The sequence below is a fragment of the Dipodomys spectabilis genome, unplaced genomic scaffold (genome assembly GCF_019054845.1).
Source record: "Dipodomys spectabilis isolate Male_0828 unplaced genomic scaffold, ASM1905484v1 ptg000069l, whole genome shotgun sequence".
Lineage (NCBI taxonomy): Eukaryota > Metazoa > Chordata > Mammalia > Rodentia > Heteromyidae > Dipodomys > Dipodomys spectabilis.
In genome coordinates this window covers 3,853,569-3,874,799 of record NW_024870746.1, presented here as the reverse complement: position 1 = coordinate 3,874,799, position 21,231 = coordinate 3,853,569, and the positions used below count along the sequence as shown (strand labels likewise).

The 21,231-nt window shown below is 44.6% G+C and overlaps 1 protein-coding gene across 2 annotated transcripts; it reads left to right on the top strand.

Moving 5' to 3' along the window:
• Nucleotides 1–14,118: 14,118 nt before the first annotated feature.
• On the top strand, nucleotides 14,119–17,431 carry LOC122109736 (antigen-presenting glycoprotein CD1d-like). 2 transcript variants are annotated; one of them, XM_042682325.1, is made up of 6 exons: nucleotides 14,119–14,230; nucleotides 14,413–14,679; nucleotides 15,095–15,373; nucleotides 15,819–16,100; nucleotides 16,789–16,891; nucleotides 16,991–17,431. In XM_042682325.1, the coding sequence occupies exons 1-6, from the start codon at nucleotides 14,170–14,172 to the stop codon at nucleotides 17,010–17,012; spliced, it is 1,014 nt and encodes a 337-aa protein (XP_042538259.1). In that variant the 5' UTR covers nucleotides 14,119–14,169; the 3' UTR covers nucleotides 17,013–17,431. The 2 variants fall into 2 exon arrangements, with proteins under 2 accessions (XP_042538259.1, XP_042538260.1); XM_042682326.1 differs by lacking the exon at nucleotides 16,789–16,891.
• The last annotated feature ends 3,800 nt before the right edge of the window (nucleotides 17,432–21,231 follow it).

Here is a 21,231-nt window from a genome sequence, read left to right as displayed (position 1 = left end):
GCTTGAAATCAGGGCCTGTGCACCATCAAGGAGCTTTTCTTGCTTAAGGCTAGGGCTCTATCACTTGAGCCATAGCTTCATTTCCGGCTTTTTTTTTTTTTTTTTGGTAATTTATTGAAGGTAAGAGTCTCATTGACTTTTTTTGTCCAGGCTGGCTTCAAACTGTGATCCTCAGATCTCAGGCTCCTGAGTAGTTAGGATTACAGGCATGAGCCACCAGTGCCCAGCTTCTTCTACAGTTTTTCTTGAGAACTATAAACAAGAAAGGAGGGATATTTGGACTGATCCCAGGAGAATTACACTAACAATGTAACAAGTGTCATGAAAAGGTGGAAAGGCCAGTGCGCTGCTGGTGGCTCACACCTGTAATTCTAGATACTTAGGAGGCCAAGATCTGAGAATTGTGGTTCAAAAATCAGTTCAGGCAGGAAAGTTCATGAGACTCTCATCTCCAATGATAACCACCAAGAATCTGGAAGAAGAGCTTTGGCAATACCCACAGCCCAAACCTCAGTACCAGTACAAAAATATTAAAAAAAAAAAAAAAAAAAAGAGGTGGAAGGTTATTTTTGTCTAAACCAACCATACCCCCATACTCTACATTCTATCTACACATGATATAAATAGAAAATGGTATGATATGAAAATGCAAAAGGAATTTATAAGGTCATATGTCCTCAGCCAAGGGAGCAAATGTTGTGTCTTTTGTCCTCCACGTGACAGGTCTTCCAGAGAAACCCTCAGAAATTAGTGGGCTGGCAAGGGGAGACTAACATCTCAGTCTCTGGTTGGCTATTTGCTGATAAGCTTGTTGATCTAGTCTCTGTGATCACTGCAGCAGTGGTCACAGGAGAGGGCTGACAGGGAAATCACCATTCTTACCCTTTGGTTTAGAAAGAATGTGGGAAGCAAATCAAATAAACAATGTTGAAATCAGTATGAGTTTCCTGTAAATAGAATAAACTGGGGAACTCAATAGGAGTTGAGCTATTATATTGGTTCTCTTCTCTCCCCTAAAAACCCTGGAAGCCAAGCCAAGGAGACGACTTATACTGTAAAGGGCAGGAAGTGAGAACAAACTTAAGGTGGAACATATTAACCATCAGGAGATTGTGCACTGGGGACAGCTCCCAGGAAACTAACTCACATGTCTGTAAGCATGAGCATTTGAGGACCTTATTGATTGAGGGTATGTGTCCATGACCTTGGCCTTTGCCTAAGAGGCAGAGAATGACAGATAACTGCAATTACAAATCCAGTTAGACAAAATGATTTTTCTTAAAAAAAAAAAACCAAACCCCAAAACAAAACAAGCTTCCTCACTCTCTCTAATTTTTACTCCCAGTCTCAACAGTATTTTAGAACTTTAATAATTAAAGAATACCCTTTAATTAAAGGATAGAACACATCACATCTCTAAATCAGTCTCACTGCTGAAGTCTGGCTGATGATGAGGGAAAGAAGGGTAAAGCTGGATATGAGCTTGAAGTTTTAAGTGGATCACACTAGACCAAACCCCTAACAATTAACGAGACAGGAAACTATAGAATCTCTCAGGACTGGAAAGGGAGAACTGAGAGCTTGGTGACCGCACTAATTAATACCACAGCCAGATCATGTACAACTGACATTAGAATATTCATTAATTGTTTTTAATATGCAAAAGGCCCTCAAGGTAAGAGGCACTCCGGTGTGTTAAAAGAACAAAGGATTGGACAGTATCTGAAGATAACAGAGGGAAAAGGAAAGAAAGCTGGAGGACAAGGAAGAGGCCAGACAATGACAGCTTAGTTAAGGGGTTTGGATTTTAATCTGGGGGCAAAGGGAAGTCATATGTTTTAATGACCAAATTCACATTTTACAAAGACTCATGACAGGTTGAGGTAGAGGCCAGATGTGGAATTTAATCAAGCAAGGTGGTCTGTGAATGGCTGATGAGACATGTGGGTAGAATTCTGGTAACCATTAGGCATTTGAATGATGGGAGAAGTCAAGGAAGCTTCCTTTGCCCTGTCTGTCCTTCTTTCTAGCTGTCTCAAGAATTGCTGTCCCGCCTGGTGCCAGTGCTGGTGCCGGTGGCTCATGCCTGCAATCCTAGCTACTCAGGAGGCTGAGATCTGAGCATTGTGGTTCAAAGCCAGCCCGGGGAAGGAAAGTCTGTGAGACTCTTATCTCCAATAAACCACTAGAAAACCAGAAGTGGAACTATTGCTCAAGTGGTAGAGCACTCGCCTTGAGCTGAAGAGCTGAGAGACAGCGCCCAAGCCCAGAGTTCAAGCCCCATGACCAACACAAAAAAAAGAAAAAGAAAAAGAAAGAGAAATGCTGTCCCCCTTTTTGGTCTCTTCATTCTGGCTTTTGCATCTCTGGAGCACTGACTTGGGGAGGCAGTTTGGCCTTGGGACCTGGGTGGCGGCTGTGGGCCTCTAGAATCCTTTTGGCAGAGGGAGGAGGCAAGAGGCACTTCCTGTGTCATAGGGCTTCACAGATGAGAAGTCTTGAGCAAAGGTCCTAGGAGTTGTCCCTAAGCTTTATAGCTCAAGGCTAGTGGTTTAGCATGTTAGTCACAACTCCACTTCCATTTAAAAAAAAATTATTTCTGGTGGTTAATTGGAGACAAGCTCCTCAAAGAGTTCCGTGCTTGGGATGGCTTTGAACCATCTCTTGAACAGCTAAGATTACAGGCATGAGGCACTGGCTAATGGCTAGGTCCTGACTTTTAGGTGACTTCCTTGTTAGGTTTTTAAAAAGAGGTAGCCGAGTAAGAACAGCCAGCACGCACGTGGTATTCAGGTAAGGGGTAGGTTTATTCAGTAGACCTGCTGGGACCAGGCAAGGTTGGCACTCCACGTGGCTGAGAAAGGCCTGGGAATGAGAGAGAGCTGGGAAAGAGAGGAAAGAGCTAGAAAAGAGCAGAGAGAGGGGTAAGAACAGTAGCACTCACGTGGTATTCAGGTATTCAGAAGACCTGCTGGGACCAGGCAAGGTTGGCACTCCACGTGGCTGGGAAAGAGAGAGGAAAGAGCTAGAGCAGAGAGAGAGAGCAGAGAGAGCTAGAAAAGAAGAGCAAGAGAGCTAGAAAACAAGAGCAAGAGCAAGAGAGCTGGAAGAGCAAGAGCAAGAGCTAGAAACGAACAGAGAGAGAAAGAGAGAGAGTCTGGGCCTGGGCTAGCCCTTATCTAGGGTATGGGCGGGGAAAGGTGTGGCCACATCAAATTCAGATGTGACCTCAGCGGATGCAGATGTGACCTCTTCCAGGTGTCCCAGTTGCCTAGGTAACGCAGGTACTGGGTGGAGACTTTGCTGCGAGGAGGGTGGAGTCTGCTAGCCATCCAGGAGTGAACCTTACATTCCTTAAGACCCCACAGCTGGTTTGTTACAGTCTGACTTTCATCCACAGCTTTTGGCCACTTCAAACAATACTTCACTGCAGCTTCCTTAAGTTAAACATGGGAAGGAAAATAAAGTTATCACAGAAACGATGGAACAAAGGGTGATCTAATTCAGCAGTCATACTCACTAGACACTGTTGGAAATGAACTATACAACTTGGGAAGGGGAACTTGGAGGGGAAACACTGGGAAAAAATGAGGGAGGGGGTGACACTATTCAAAAAGAAATGTACTCATAACCTGACTTATGTGACTGTAACCCTTCTGTATATTACCTTTACAAAAAAAAAAAAAAAGTCCTGAGAACTGAAAATAAATCAATGAAGGAAGGAAGGAAGGAAATGCTTAAGTAGAAAGCCTAGAACATAACAGAGGAAATGACCAGAAAGCCAAGCTGTGCAGCTTGGTGCACAGGCGTAGTTACCCTGGGAGGGACGGCGGGTGCATGCGCTGTGTGGAGGAACGCCAGGACTTGGGGAAGGGCTCACATTGTCCCTAGCTTGAGGCCTGTCCTGGAAGAGGCGGGGAAAGAACTTCTTAAATAAGTCTGTCAAAATAACCTGTTTATGGAACCTGCTTCTCGTTTTTGGAACTCAGGCCCTGTGAAAACCTTTTTATTAGACTAAGAGAGGATGTTCTCACTGTAAGCTTTGTACCTTGGAGTTCCCGAGAGTCAAATGCTTCTCTGGAGCGGAAGCGACAACATTCATTGGACTTTGGCCATGGGACTTGGCTAGAGACGACCGGAAGAGGCATTGAACACTCGGCCAGCGCTGGGCACTATGGGCATTGTAGTTCTTTAGTCTGCAGCCTAGTCTTTGGAGATTAAATGTAACACTCTGTGTGTGGGTAGGGACTGTCTTTTTAACCATTATGTTCCTTATCCCTGACATATAGTCATTGCTAAAAACATATTTTCTGAAGAAATAGGTGAGGGAACGTGACATGTGTCTCCACCAAGTCCCATTTAAGCCTTGCTTCTTTTTTCCTCATCATTTTCCCATAGCATGCTGCTGTCACCCATAAATGCAAAGTTATTTCTTAGTGAAACCTCATATACTTGCTGTGAAAAGTTACTGGATATGGGTGACTTCTTTTGGTAAAAGGATATATTAGAAATACCTAGCTGGGAGCTGGCTCACACCTGTAATCCTAACTACTCAGGAGGCAGAGATCTGAGGATTGCTGTTTGCGCTAACCTGGGTAAGTAAGTCTGTGAGACTCTTATCTTCAAGTAACCACTGGAAAACTGGAAGTGGAGCTGTGACTCAAACTGGTAGAGTGCTAGCCTTGAAGGAAAAAGCTTAAGGACAGAGCCCAGGCCCTGAGTTCAAGCCCCACAACTGACAAAAAATCAAACAAACCTATGCATTTTTTTTCTTTTAGCCTTACAGTAAGCCCAAAGACTATATTACTTGAATTAGTATTATTTGAAGATGGAATTTCCCTGTACAATAGTTTCTTGATCACGGTTGGTATGTATATACAGTAGGTTTTGTAAGGATGACTGAAAAAAGAGAAGAGGCTTGATAATAGACACGTCTTGGGGCTGGGAAGGTGGCTCAGTGGTAGAGTGCCCAGGCCCAGAGTTCAGGCCCCACGACCAGACCCCCCCCCTCCCCCCCAAAAAAAAAAAAAAAAAAAGAGACAGGTCTCTAGTTGGGAGCCATGTTTTCATCTAATTTTATCTACCGTGAAGTCCCAGCATGTCAAAACACTATAATGTGAAGTCTCAGTTCAGGAGACACTAAAAATCTTCCTCTTTTTGCTCCCTGCTCAATTTCTGTCATCTTTCCAGGTATATTAATTTTGACACATCTTCTCTGATATGTGTAGTGGCCCTGGAGCAAGGAATATTACAAATCATTCCTTGTTTATGTTTTTAATTTTTTGTAAAATCACATTCTTTATAATGGCCTCTATTTTTGTCTCTTTTCCCTTTTTACATTTTTTATATCTGAAAAACGTCTCTGGGACTCAGGAACTTGAATTTAGATTCTTTATCACTAAATAGTCCCCATCTGTATATTTCGTCTTCAGCTAAATGCTGAAGTCAGTCACTCCCAGCTTGTGTAATAAGAGCTGTTAAGTCATGCTATCTCCCTCATATTGGGAATTCCTGCGGGTTATATATTGTATCATCCTTGAGTATTCCCAGGTGATTCACACAGCCCTATTTAAGAAAGAAAAAAAAAAAAGAAACTCTATAGTAGAAGTAGAAGCAAAATGAGAATAATGGTTTTACTCAAAATGGTATTTTCTAGGTTGGTTTCCTTTTCAGACTTCCTATAAAAAGTAGCCTAATTTTTTTTTCTTGTGTATTAATTTCATTCTCTTCTTTAAGCTAAGGGATTCTTTGAGGGTGGTGGGAGAGATCAATTTCTGGTACATTTCTTTTTTTTTTTTTTTTTTTTTTGGGTCCGGTCCTGGGGCCTGAACTCTGGGCCTGGGCGCTGTCCCTCAGCTCTTCAGCTCAAGGCTAGAGCTCTACCACTTGAGCCACAGCGCCACTTCCGGCTTTTTTCTTTTTTCTTATGTGGTGCTGAGGAATTGAACCCAGGGCCTCAGGCATGCAAGGTACGCGCTTTACCACTGAGCCATCTTCCCAGCCCTCTGGTACATTTCTTGAAACCCTCACTGATGCAATGTGAAGATGGGTAATGGGGAGGCACCTGCCAAGTTAGCACTATGCTGGTTGCCAGTGGCTCAGGACTATAATCCTAGCTACTCAGGAAGTGGAGATTAGGAGGATAATAATTCAAGGCCAGTTGAGACAAAACGTTTCCAAGACCCTATCTCAATCTGGGTACAGTGGTTTGTGTTTGTCATCCCAGCTATGGTGGGAATGTAAATAAGAGGATCCCAGTGGGAAAAAGGGAGATTCTGTTTCAAAAACACATAGAGCATTGGGAGCTGGTGGCTCACAACTGTAATCCTAGCTACTCAAGAGGCTGAGATCTGAGTATAATCATTTGAAGCTAGCCCAGGCAGAAAAGTCCCTGTGAGACTCTTATCTCCAATTAACCACTCAAAAACTGGAAGTTGAGCTGTGGCTCCAAGTAGTAGAGCTGAACAAAAGAGCTCAGGGACAGTGCCCAGGCCATGAATTCAAGCCCCAAAACCAAAAAAAAAAAGTGAGAAAGCTGGGTACCGGTGGCTCATGCCAGTAATCCTAGCTACTCAGGAGGCTAAGATCTGAGAATCGTGGTTCAAAGCCAGCCTGGGCAAGAAAGTACGTGAGACTCTTATCTCCAATTAAGGATCAGAAAACTGGAAGTGGTGCTGTGGCTCAAGTGGTAGAGTGCTAGCCTTAAGCTGAAGAGCTGAGGGACAGCTTCCAGGCCCAGAGTTCAAGCCCCATGATTGACCAAAAGAGAGAGAGAGAGAGAGAGAGAGAGAGAATTAAAGGCAATGGGATGCAAAGGAAGACTGCCTAGTGAAGAGGCCATTGCAGTAGTCTGAATAAAAAAAGTCCAGAAAATTAATGGTGATATGGACCAAGGAAATGATGAGCAATGTAAGTTGATGGATGAATTATAAAGGTGGAGAGTTGATGGTTTTCCTGACAAGCTATGATGGAGGTTGGAGAAAAGAAACGAGAAAAGGATGCTTCCAAGTTTTTGGCCTGAACAATTGTAGGAATGGAGACGGCAGTGATTCCAATGAGAAAACTGGTGTAGGGTAGGTCTGAGGATTGGGCAAGGATTCAGAAACTCCATTATGGACATGTTGAATCCTTTTGACCAGTATATGTACCAAATATATGCACCACCAGGCTCAATCCAAACATCATAACTCTATGAGGAGGAATTAATTGTCTCCACTTCCAGATAAGGAAATTGAAATTCAGGGCAGTTGAGAAGCCTGTTCAAGTTATCATAGTTGTTGGGAGAAGGCACTGGTGTTGATACAAGGACTTTTTGGGTGGCTCTATATTCTCTCTGTCTCTGTCTCTCTGTCTCTCTCTCTCTGTGTCTCTGTCTCTGTCTCTGTCTGTCTCTCTCTCTGTGCTGGTACTAAGACTTGAACTTAGGACTTTGGCTTTTGCACTCAAGGCTGGTACTCTAAAAATTGTGCTGCAGTTCAAGTTTTGGTGTTTTGGTGGTTATTTGAAGAGTCTCAGACTTTCTTGCCTGGCTTGGTTTTGAGCTGTCTTTCTCAGATCTTAGCCTCTTGAATAGCTAGGATTTCAGGCCTCCCTCCCTTACCCCACCACCCCAGGTATAATCTCTTAAACTCTTTGTCCTCAGCTTTCCCACAGTTTGTAGTAAAACAAAAGAGCCAGAAAAATAGAGAAGGCTTCATTGCTCATCAACATGAATGTGTAATATACTTTATAAAATATATAGGGTTTTTATATTCATATATTTCCTTGGAATATATTGCCTTCTGACAATCTTGGAAAAGGTGGGGAAGAAAAGCCTCAGTTAATGTGTGTATACATTTTATCCACCTAGCCATTTTATACTCACATGAAAGTACTATCTTTTTGATCATTGTTACTTCACTCATTTAACCTGATATTATCAAATAAAACGTGTCAGATGCTAAAAAAATTATACTAGGTGATCATTTTTGATTAGAAGAAAAGTTTAGCCACTAGGTTAATCCTTTGATAGGAATTTTTTTTTCCTACAGATGAGTGTTTGAGATCAGAGCCTTAGAAACCAGGCAGAAAAGTCATTAGGCAACATAATCCAAAGAGAAAATGAAACTCTGCCAGTAAAGGTCAATCTGAAAGGCAAGCCCCAGGCTTCCTGAAATGGCAGGGTGCAGGCTGAGAGGCAATACCCAAACTAATTAAGTTTTCTGTAAACAAGACTCCTTAGTCAACGAAGAGTACTTGTTCCTAAGCACTACTACATTCAGCTGTTCTCTCATTCAATAGTGCTAGGTATTGTGCGGAGTACTGGGTGATGGATGAGTTAAATAAAACACCAACTGATCACTGTCTTCACAGAGAGTCATCTCTAAGGAGAAGTAAAAAGTACAGCAAAGATTTAGATCAAGAGCTGCTAGGTCCAGACAAAAGAGGACTCGTCTGACAATGGTTGGGATTCTGTGGTAGGAAGCTATGAACTATGGCAAGGGACACCCAGGTGTTAAAATTAAGTTGTTGAGACACAGAATGAAGGCGGAAGGGAGGCAACCTCGGGGGGTGGAGGAAGGAAGTGCTAACCCTGAGAACCTAGTTCAGTGGGAAACAGAACTTAAGAATTGAGAAAAACTAATTTCGTTCTCTATACTTAGAGAATTTACTTTATTTTTATTGTATTAAGGACATAAATAAGATTCTGCAGAGCCGGGTGCCACCTGTAATCCTAGCTACTCAGGAGACTGAGATCTGAGGATCACAGTTCAAAGCCAGCCCGGGCAGGAAAGTCCGTGAGACTCTTATCTCCAATAAACCACTAGGAAACCAGAAGTGGCGCTTGTGGCTCAAGTGGTAGAGCGCTTGCCTTGAGCTGAAGAGCGCAGGGACAGCGCCCAAGCCCAGAGTTCAAGCCCCACAACCCAACAACAACAACAAAAAATTCTGCAGGAAGAGGGAATCTTTAGAATCTTGGAAGGTACTTCTGTTACAGTGAGAAGACTGTTTATAGACAACAAATACAGAACAGATGAGTGAATACTCTATACTCTTTGGATGTGGAAGGATAGATTTGATGTATTTCTTTTTTTTTTTGTCGGTCGTGGTGCCTGAACTCTGGGCCTGAGCTCTGTCCCTCAGCTCTTCAGCTGTAGACTAGCACTCTACCACTTGAGCCTCAGCCCCACTTCCGGCTTTTTCTGCTTATGTGGTGCTGAGGAATCGAGCCTAGGCCTCATACATGCAAGGCAAGCGCTCTACCACTGAGCCACCTTCCCAGCCCCAGATTTCAGGTGTTTCTGACAGTCTTGAGGACAGTTAATGATCACAACCACTCGATTCTAAGATCTGTTTCTCTGGACTGTCTTTGAGCCTCAATCTTCAGATCTAGCTCAGTTTCCTAAGTGCCTGTGGTTATAGGTGTGAGACACTGGCTCCCAGTCAGATTCAATACTCTAAAAAAGTATTGTAAGGGGGCTGGGAAGGTGGCTCAGTGGTAGAGCTCTTGCCTTGTATGCCTGAGGCCCTGGGTTCGATTCCTCAGCACCACATAAGCAGAAAAAAAAAGCCAGAAGTGGAGCTGTGGCTCAAGTGGTAAGAGTGCTAGCCTTGAGCTGAAGAGCTGAGGGACAGAGCCCAGGCCCAGAGTTCAGGCCCATGACTGGATCCCTCCCCCCCAAAAAAATATTGTAAGGAAAGTCAATCTGATCTTCTTGTGTAATTTCACTTAGTGTTATTATGAAAGATACAACTCTTACATGGTTGCCTGGCCTCACTTGGCTATCACAGACCATTCCTGCTCCAACCACACCGGGATGAGAGGGAGGAGGAGCTAAGGCCTCTTTCCCATAGTACCCTGCACAAGTGGAATGATGTATTGTCTCATACTTAAAAACTTGGCTCTGGGCTCCAATCCTGCCACTCAACTGTGAAACCTGGGGAAGTTACTTTGCATTTCTCAGAATTGATTTTCTTATCTGGAAATGGGGCTAAAAAAGCAGTATTTATTGTACTCAAAAACCAAAAGAGAAAAAGTGAACGTGAAGTGCTTAGTGCACTGTGTGAACTATGAGTAATCACAGCTTTATATGGCAACAATTCAGTTCCTCACACTCAACTTGCACTCTTTGATCTGAGATGTGGATGATACCTCACCTTTTCTGAGTAGGCTCTGGGTGAAACAGGAACAGGCCACAAGGATAAGGGCCAGAGCAGGGTCAGAGCTCTGTTAGAGGAACCTGGGCAGAAACTCAGTTTCTACGCCACTGAAAAGAACTTTTAGTTCCTGTAATAATGCAGGCACATTTCCATGTGGGGTGTGGGTGAGTATTCTGGTCAGGAGCTGGAGCAGATGGGCAGGATGAGACAATGAATTGAGAAAGAGAAGGGGACACGATTGTAGGAAAAGGAAAGAAAAATGAGATGATGACCTGCTGGCCAAGAGGTGGCTACTGATGTAGGGCAGCCAAAAAAGAAGATGAATGAGAGGAAGGATGAGATAAAGAAAGAAGAAAATGTGGGCTGGGAAGGTGGCTCAGTGGTAGAGCGCTTGCCTTGCATGCATGAGGCCCTGGGTTCGATTCCTCAAGCACCACATAAGCAAAGAGAAAAAAGCCGGAAGTGGCACTGTGGCTCAAGTGGTAGAGCGCTAGCCTTGAGCTGAGGGGCAGCGCTTAAGCCCAGAGTTAAAGACCCACCACTGGACCCCCCCCCAAAAAAAAAATTGTTCTGGGGAGTAAGAAGCATGAGCAAAAGAGATAAGCTAGTCAGGTGCTGGTGGTTAGCTACTCAGGAGGCTGAGATCTGAGAATCACAGTTCAAAGCCAGCCCGGGCAGGAAAGTCTGTGAGACTCTTATCTCCAATAAACCACTAGAAAACCAGAAGTGGCACTGTGGCTCAAGTGGTAGAGTGCTAGCCTTGAGCTGACGAGCTGAGGGACAGCGCCTAGGCCCAGAGTTCAAGCCCCACAACCGGAAAAAAAAAAAAACAAACTATTCTGTGTGTGTGTGTGTGTGTGTGCACACATGTGCGTGCGCACATGCATGTGTGCTGATGTGCATATGCACTAGAGTTTGAACTTGTGCTTATTAGGCAGGTGGTTTAGCACAAGTACTTTTTCCTGTAGCTATTTTTCAGATAGGCTCTCACATTTGTGTGTCCAGGCTGGCTTGGATCGTGACCCATTTGCTAGAATTGCAGACATAGCTGGGATCACAAGTGTGAACCACCAAACCTTACTTATCAGTTATGATAAGGATCTTTTTTTTTTTTTTTTTGGGTCCGGTCGTGGGGCCTGAACTCTGGGCCTGGACGCTGTCCCTCAGCTCTTCAGCTCAAGGCTAGCGCTCTACCACTTGAGCCACAGCGCCACTTCTGGCTTTTTTCTTTTTGCTTATGTGGTGCTGAGGAATCGAACCCAGGGCCTCAGGCATGCAAGGCAAGCACTCTACCAGTGAGCCACCTTCCCAGCCCTGTGATGGGGATCTTGCTACCTTCTTACCCAGGCTGGTTTGGACTGTGATCCTTCTGGGCACTACTTCCCTCCTACCTGGGATAACATGTGTGAGCCACTGTGCTGGACCTCTGTTTTTTCTTCAAAGACATTTGCTTTGCAAATTGAGGATCATAATGGGAAAAGGGGAAGATTACAGAATGACCTCTTTCTCTCTCTGAAATCTGACTTGGAGGTTCTGAGGAAGCAGCCATTTAGGTACATTTTTCTTCCCCTGCCATTGTTAAGCTACTGGGTGAATTTTGTTCTGTTTCACTTGTGGTTAATTGCCTGGCTCACACTTTCCAATATGTCTCAGTTATAAACTTCCTTAGATTTCTAGGCTCCCCAAGCCCCAGATCATGAAAGGTAGGCACAAAGTTTCCTGTGTAGGAAACTCCGTAAGACTCTTACCTCCAATAAACCACCAGAAAACCGGAAGTGGTATTGTGGCTCCAGTGGTAAAGTCCTAGTCTTGAGCTGAAAAGCTGAGGGACAGGGCCCAGGTCCAGGCCCAGAGTTCAAGCTCCACAATCAAAAAAAAAAAAAAAGAAAAAAAAAAAAAAAGATTTCTATGGTATTTCAAACTCCTTTTTTTTTTGGGGGGGGGGGAGGGAGACTGGAAATGAAATAAGGTAAGATGGGCTTAGGGCTACCTCTAAGATCCTAGTCTAAAGCAAGAAGCAGGAATTTATTCTCCAGGACTCTTACTACATTGGGATGTCAGGGGAGGCAAGCATTAATGTTGGCAGAATGGGAGGAACCAGAGTCAGGGTCACCATGCGCTGGGACGAGAGGTTCCCAAAGCTAGCTGTGAGCAAGGAGTAGAGATGGAGACTGGCCTAGCTTTCTTGGTTTGCACGGCCAGGGAAGACTCACTGTAAAGAATTTTAGCTTTTGTTGGGGCTGGTGGCTCAGGCCTGTAATCCTAGCTACTTAAGAGGCTGTGGTCTGAGGATTGAGGTTTGAAGCCATACCAGGCAGGAAAGTCTATGAGACTCTTATCTCCAATTAACCACCAAAAAAGCAAGAAGTAGAGAGGTGGTTGAAGTGGTGGAACAGCACCTTGAGTGAAAAAGCCAAGCGAGAACACAAAGCTCTGGGTTCAAGCCCCAGTACACACACACACACACACACACACACACACACACACACACACACACACACGCGCACACATATCATTGAGCAAATTAATTTCGGTGCTTTTAATTTATTCTTTTTTTTTTTATTTTGTCATTCATGGGGCTTAAACTCTGGGCCTGGGTGCTGTTCCTGAGCTCTTCAGCTCAAGGCTAGTGCTCTACTACTTGAGCTACAGCACCATTTCCAGCTTTTTCTGCTTATGTGGTGGTGAGGGCCTCATGCATGCAAGGCAAGCATTCTACCACTGAGCCACCTTCACATTCCCCCTCTACCCCAATGCTTTTAATATAAATGCTATACTTATATTGCAGAGTTTGGAAATAAAATTATTTCACACATTCCCTTTCCACGTTTCCACGCAGAAGTCTTTAGTACAAGTTAAAGGATTCTTATTTTTCCCTTGATATATATATGGCATTATATATATCAATATATATACCTCTACACTGTCCCTGAATTTTTTCTTTTGTCAGTTGTGGGGCTTGAACTCTGGGCCTGGGCGCTGTCCCTCAGCTCTTCAGCTCAAGGAGAGTACTCTGCCACTTGAGCCACAGCACCACTTCCCATTTTCTGGAGGGTAATTGGAGGTGAGAGTCTCACAGACTTTCTTGCCTCGGCTGGCTTTGAACCGTGATCTCGGCATCCTGAGTAGCTAGGATTGCAGGCATGAGCCACCAGCTACCGGCTTGTTCCTGAATTCTTTTTTTTTTTCTCAAGGCTATCACTTGACCACTTGAGCCAAAGCTCCACTTTTGGGCCTTTTGTTGGTTATAACATTGGAGATAAGAGTCTCACAGACTTTCTGCCCTGGCTGGCTTCGAACTACAATTCTCAGAACTCACTTTTCTGAGTAGCTAGGATGACAGGCTTGTGTGCCATCAGCACCAGGCTTCCTTTGTGGGTTTTTTTTCTTCTTCTTTTCTTTTAATTATCTTTAAGTAGTTGTACAAAGGAATCACCACTGGATAAAGCTTATGAATACATCTTGATCTGACTTTATGTCCTGCTTGCATTTCTTTTTTTTCTTTTCTTTTTTTTTTTTTGCACTGCGAATGAATCCTTTATTAATTCATGATTTTACAATGTCTGGGAAAGAAAGAAAGAAAGAAAGAAAGAAAGAAAGAAAGAAAGAAAGAAAGAAAGAAAGAAAGAAAGAAAGGAAGAAAGAAAGAAAGGAGGGAGGGAGGGAGGGAGGGAGGGACCTCCTTGCATTTCAACTTGCATGGTGGTTGGCGAAGCTGCCCACAACCATCCTCAGACCCTTGCATCTCAGAAATAGTAGGCTGGGACAAGTTGGCTGCAAAACATACAGATGCAGCCAAGTCTCCAGGACTTCTGGGGCCCCAGACTGCAGCTGGAATAGCTGGGACCTAGACGCCGGCCAGCCAGCCAGAGCAGCGGCGCTGGTTGGCAGAGGAGCTGGCGAGGGCGGAGCGGGCTTGGGCGGAGCGGGCTTGGGCGGGGCGGGCTCGGGCGGAGACCCGAGCGCTGAGGGCTGAGGTCGGAGCCTGGGTCTAGGCGGAGCTCCGGCGAGGTTCCCAGGTCCCAGGCCATGGGTTTCCTGCGGTGCTGGCTGCTTTGGGTGCTCCCCCAGGTTTGGGGAAGTTCTAAGGGTGAGTGGGAGGAGGGCGAGCGGGTGCGTGCGAGGTAGGCGCAGAGAAGGAGCGGGGCGATTCGCACACCCGCGCCTCTCCCCTGACTCATCTACTGATGATTTCCCCACCCTCCTTCCCCTCCTTTTTCTTTCTCCGGTGCTGCTGGCGCTCTTTTCGTTCACCGTTCACTGCCGCCCCAGTCCTGGAAAGCCGGCTCCCTTTCCGTGCCCTCCAGATCTCCTCCTTTGTCAACAGCAGCTGGATGCGCACCGACTGCTCGGCATGGCTAGGGGATCTGCAGACGCACCGCTGGGACAACGCATCGGACACCATTGAATTTGTGAAGCCTTGGGCTCAGGGCAAACTGAGCCTTCATCAGTGGGAGAATCTACAGCATATATTTAGGGTTTTTCGAAGCAGTTTTACCAGGGACATACAGGAATTTAGCAAAATGCTACAATTCGACTGTGAGTGGAGGGATGGGACCCTCTGGGCAGGCGCATGGGCAGTGGGAGGAGTGGACACAGAGCCCCAATGGGAGACCGTCCACCAGCCACGCCACGAGCGAGTTTTACTTTCTCCTTTTGCCTGGAGAGGTCCCATTTTTTTTTTTTTTTTTTTTGGGTCCGGTCATGGGGCCTGAACTCTGGGCTTGGGCGCTGTCTCTCAGCTCTTCAGCCCAAGGCTAGCGCTCTACCACTTGAGCAAACTTTCCATTTACAACTTTTTGTGGTTAACTGGAGATAAGAACTTCATGGACTAACCTGCTTGGCTTCTAAGAATAATCCTTAGATCTCAGCCTTTTGAATAGCTAGGATAATAGGCATGATCACCAGGCTTCCTTTCTTCCTTCTTTTTTGATCTCTCCATTCCTCTCTGCAGATCCTGCTGAGTTCCAGATCTCTGCTGGCTGCGAGGTGTACCCTGGGAATGGCTCAGAAAGCTTTCTGCAAGTAGCATATCAAGGAGAATATATCCTGTGTTTCCAGGGATTTTCTTGGGAGGCAGCCCCACATGCTCCGGCTTGGATAAAGTTGGTCATCAAAGTGATCAATGAAGACCAAGGCACAATAGAAACAGTGCAGAAGCTCCTCAAAGACACCTGTCCCCAGTATGTCAGAGGTCTTAGAGAGGCAGGAAAATCAGAACTGGAGAAGCAAGGTCAGTCTGCCATTTTCACCCCCTGCTCTACACTTAGGGTCCATCTAGGCTTTTCAGCTCAGAGATTATCATCCCTTTCAACAATAGAAAGGGATAGATATGGCATGAGGATATATTCAATTTGCTGGCAATCATGGGTTACCACTTGGGTTCTGTGAATGGAACTAAAGCACTGGGGACAGAGCTGAAGCCAGGCAGTCTTTAAAAGACTCAGGGTGACAGAATGGAGCTCAGGGTGAGTACCGAGGAGGGACAGTGGAATTAGAGAAGGAGGAGAAGATCAGGGAAGGCTTTCCTGAGGAAGGTGACAAAAATGAATGATACCTGTCAGGAATTTTCATCTCCAGAAATGGACATGGGGGGAAATATGAGCCTGCTGGGAGGCCTGGAACCTGTCATGCACAGTCCTTACTTGAAGATTTCCCCATTTCTTGGTTGGGAACAGTGAAGCCCAAGGCCTGGCTGTCCAGTGGTCCCAGTCCTGGGCCTGGCCATCTGCGGCTGGTGTGTCATGTCTCTGGCTTCTACCCAAAGCCTGTGTGGGTGATGTGGATGCGAGGTGAGCAGGAGCAGCTGGATACCCAGAAAAGTGACATCATGCCCAATGCTGATGAGACCTGGTATTTCCGAGCAACCCTGGATGTGGCGGCTGAGGAGGATGCAGCAGGCCTGTCTTGTCGAGTGAAGCACAGCAGTTTGGGAGGACAGGACATTGTCCTCTACTGGGGTGAGAAAAAAGGGAGGAGAGGGTGCTCCAGTTTAGAAGTAGGAAGGGCTGGGGTTGTCACAGCTCACTTCAGAGATGAAGCCTTTAACCAAGAGGGCTAGAAAGAATTCTCTATATAGGAACCAGGGAAACAAGAGACCAGAAACTCAAAAAGGTCTGTATACAAGAAGAAATAAAGACTCAAAACTACACAAGTAGTTGGCAAATAAAGAATTCCAGGATGATTCAAGTCCCAGCAGAGAGGGGACCAGAGACTTTAGAGAGGCAGGTGAACAAAGGCAGTGGTGGTTTATCAAATGCTTCCTGTGTGGGACTCATCTTTACTCCTCACCTTTGAAGCAAGAACTGTTAGTGTTATGTTACAGATGAGGAAATTGAAGCTAGGACAGTAATGGGGACGTGACTATTAGAATATCCAAAGTTCCATTGAAAATGCAAGAGCAGGATATAGAGAGTCCAGTCTCCCTTGCTAAAGAGTTTTGCCTCTGTACTACACTGTTGTATGCTAGAGCGAACTGAGTGCCCCCATCTTGAGAAACGAAATACAATCTAATTAGGAATAGAAGCAGATGCTTTAAAGAAGTTAGAAATAAGCACCTGACAACCTCAAGCATTCTTAGACCAGGGGGCTTGACACAGGAAGGAGTCCTCTGCTAGGAGACATCCTTTTTGTGTTCTCTCAAAGCAGATAGGAGCCACATATCTGTGACCAACATTGTCTTGGGAGTGCTGGCATTTCTGGTCTTCCTTGGGTTCCTTCTAGGCTTAATCTTGTGGTTTAGGAGACACCGGTAAGTCTCCTCTTTCCATTTGCTTCTTCCCTACACCTCTCTCCTCCACTCCCTGCTTCCCTTTTCCTAGTGGCTTCTTCCTTTTTGATTGTCTTGCAGCTCCTATCAGGATATACTGTGATTCTCCTGGCCATGTCTGCCCCTCTGCAACTCAGGACCTTTAGTTCCCAGGACTTCATTCGGGGTCTGCTCAGGAATTGAGGATGAAGAAGTGAAGAATACTTATGGCATCCTTTAAACCCCAGTCATAAAGGAACTGGAGTTCTTTTTGACTATGGAAGTTTATAGGCCCAAGTGGTTTTTGTACAAACAGAAGTGCGAACTTAGATGCCTACCAGAATCAAGCAGACAAGGACTAGAGTGTAAGTGCCTGTGGTTCTGAGCTGGAAAGCACACATCCTGTCCTAACGTAGTAGCTGCAGTGGTTTGTTGCAGGCACAAAGTCAAACCCTGGTTTGGTTGTAACCTGCGTTTGTCAAGAAAACAAACTGCATTTTTTCCCCCTGACATACCTACATTAAAGTTTAAAACTTAACTCAAGTTTATTGTGTGTCATGCATCTCATAGACACACCTGCTGGCTAATGACCACCCAGGAATTTCCAGTTTGTGCCTCTTTTATAAGCATCCCCCCCCAATGATATATTGGCAATATTAGGAATGTTTCTATTGTAAATTTGGACTTAATGACTCTACTCCCCACTCTTTCTCTCTCTTTCTCCTTCTCTTTGTACTGGGGCTAGAAATCAAGATTTTTAAGCTTTAGCCTTTTCTGATTAAGGCTGCTGCTCTACCACTTGAGCCACAACTCTACTTCCAACTTTTTGCTTGTTAATTGGAGATCAGAATCTTGAGGCCTATTTTGTCCAAGCTGGCTTTGAACAGTGATCCTTAGATCTCAGCCTCGTGAGTAGTTAAGATTGTAGTTATGAGCTATCCATGCTCAGCTCATTTTCTTGTACACTGTAATTTTTTTTAACGGTCAGAAGTTCCACTCATCATTCTATATTTCTGTGTTATCTTGCCCTGTCATCTCAGTATGGTAATTTTTAATGGGTTCATTGTCAAGCACTCTAAATGCCCACAGTCCTTATGAGATGATTGATTCTTTTATTTTTAAAAAATATTTCCTCCTCCTCCTCCTCCTCTTCTTCCTCCTCCTCTTCCTTCTCCTGCTCTTCCTCCCCTTCCTCCTCCTCTTCCTCCGTTTCCTCCTCCTCCTTCCCCTCCTTCTGCTTCTTCTTATCATAATCATCATTGTATGCCAGTGCTGGAGTTTGAACTCAAGGCTGAGCACTGTCCCTTAGCCTTTTTTTTTTTTTTTTGTCACTTGTGGGGCTTGAACTCTGGGCCTGGGCGCTTTTCAGCTCAAGGCTAGAGCTCTAACGCTTGAGCCACAGCACCACTTCTGGTTTTCTAGTGGTTTATTGGAGATCAGAGTCTCAGGGAGTTTCCTGCCCTGGCTGGCTTTGAACCATGATCCTCAGATCTAGCCTCCTGAGTAGCTAGGATTACAGGCGTGAGCCACTGGCACTTGGCTTCCATTAGCCTTTTTGCACAAGACTGGTGCTCTACCACTTAAGCCATAGCTCTATTTCTGATTCTTCTTTGGGTGGTTAACTGGAGGTCAAAGTCTCATGGACTTGCCTGCTGGGGTTAGCTTTGAACTTTGACCTTCAAATTTCAGCCTCTTGAGTAACCAGGGTTATAAGTGTAAGCTACCAGAGCCCAGCTAGAGTATTTCTTACAGTATTTAGTAAATGAGCATGACAGCAAGTGCCTCCTTTCTCTTCATAGTCTAATTCACTAATCAAGTTTACAGAGACATACTGTCTCTTTGTCAGAGACATACTGCCAATGCTGATTATTTTTAGTGGCTTGTGTTTAGAGCACAAGGCACACATTTACAAACTTTCTTGCTCTGCTCGGCTCAAAGGAAAACAAACTGGTGGTATGGCTTGTAGAAATTTATTCCCATGGTTCCAGTCTGAGGCTGGTGGGAGGAGTAAGGAAACAGGAAGATAAACACACTGTTCGTGGTGTATGTTATTTTAGGAACAGCGGTGAAGGCCTGAGAGGCCCAGTCAGCAGCTCCCTGTAACAGAGACTCTGTGTGACTAATCAAAACTCTGCTCTGTAGAATTAACAACAATTTGATTTGCAGATGAAAATGAAAGGCAGGGGAAAAAAAGGCGGGGAGAAAAAGGCAAACAACAACAAACAAATAAAACAAAAGTGCTTCAGAATAAGAAGCTGCTAAAGACCACTAGAATCTTACACAATTATTTTTAATTTTGCTTTTCTGCTCCTGGGGCTTGAACTCAGGGCCTGTCCCGGAGCTTTTTTTTTGCTCAGAGCTAGTGCTCTATCACTTGAGCTATAGCTCTACTTCTATATTTTTGTAGGTTACCTGGAGAAAAGAGTTTGATTTTCCTGCTTGGACTGGCTTTGAATCCAGATCTGAATTCAGCATCCAGAGTAGCTAGGATTATAGGCCTGAGTTACCAGTGCCAAGCACAAATATGTATTTAAAAAAAATTTAAAGAAGGATTTTTTTATTTTATAAAACTCACGTGTTTATTTAATATTTAGTACTTTATTAAACTATTTTTGGATATTGCTTATGGGGGATTATTGTTTGAAAGGCAGATGTATACATTCTTTTTTAAATCAGAATCAATTAGTTGTACAAGAGAATTTCACACTGACATTCATATATGCGCATGATGTACCTTCCTATCTGACATTCTCTCCTTCCCAAGCCAACTCCAATAAGCTTCATTGTTTCATTTTCACACACATAGATGAAGTCTTTTCACCATATTCATTCTTTTTCCTCTCCCCATTAATCATCCCCATCCCAGACAGGACCTGTTTTAAAATTCCTGTTCTTCATTGTTGTCATGGGTGTTATTTGTTCACTGGTTTTTCATTGTGGTATTTCACACATTGCATATAGATTGTTACAGGATTTCCATCAAGTTCACTACCCTGTGTACTCTTGGTCTCCTCATCCGCATTCCCTCTGCCCCTTACTATTCAGCAACTTTGTGTGTGTGTGTGTGTGTGTGTGTGTGTGTGTGTGTGTGATGATACTGGGGCTTGGACTCAGGGCCTGGGCTCTGTCCCTTAGCTTTTCCTTTCAAGGCTAGCTCTTCAGCCACAGCTCTGTTTGTAGCTTTTTGGTGGCTAATTAGAGATAAAGGTCTCATGGATCCCTACCCAGGGCATATGGGAGACGGCAGTCATCTGCAAAGCTAGGATTATAGGATGAGCGACAGGTACCTGACTAACACTTTGGTTTTTGCCAGTAGGGAAAGAGGCATATGAGGGCCTCAATGCTCTGTGTTTACAACTCTCTCTTTCCCTTCCTCTCTCTCATCAAATGGACATTGGAGATGGGCCATTAACCAGGTAGGCCTAGAAACTTAGGCATTTTTCATTTTGGTTTGTTTGGATTTTATTAATGTATTTATCATTAAAATTTAATACATACCCTTCTGAAAAACATCCTAAAGTTACCTAACTGGACAATATTTTGACATTTTTTTTTTTTTTGGTCGGTCGTGGGGCTTGAACTCTGGGCCTGGGTGCTGTCCCTCAGCTCTTCAGCTCAAGGAAAAGCTCTACCACTTGAGCTACAGCGCCACTTCCGGTTTTCTGGTGGTTTATTGGAGATAGGAGTCTCACAGTCTCTCCTGCCCGGGCTGGCTTTGAACCGCGATCCTCAGATCTTAGCCTCCTGAGTAGCTAGGATTACTGGCATGAGCCACCAGTGCCCGGCTTATTTTGACATTTTTAACGTATGTGTTCATTTCCTTGCATTTTTCTCTTTTCTTCCCCCATCCATGCAAATTAGCCACATGCTTTTTTTTCTGCCTCAGGGGAAGAATATGGTTGGATAGAAACAGGAAGTAGCTTCCCTGTTATTCTGTGTTATTTTATAAATGTCTATGGTGTATATATCAGAAAGGCTACTGGGTCTGAAGAGGCCTTCTGGGAGTGATGTGGGACTTTAGCAATAATCTATGTTATTATCTTACAGTAACTTGGGTTAGTGTATGAGCTCTGTAAAAGAATTGGAACTCTAGGGATTGGATTGTGGGCAAAAACTGTCACAAGCTCCCCACCATGTGCTGGAATGGTGCTCAGGGTTAGGGATTAGATTAACTCCTGAAAATCAAGTGCTAGTTCTTGCACATTCTACTTCTAGTCCAAGATTTGCAGCCATTACTGAGGGAGTTTTATGTGGAAGTGTTGAATACCACCATGTAGATCGCATTTATTTAAAAAAATTCCATTACTGTGGGCTTGAACTCAGTGCCTGGGTGCTGCCCCTCA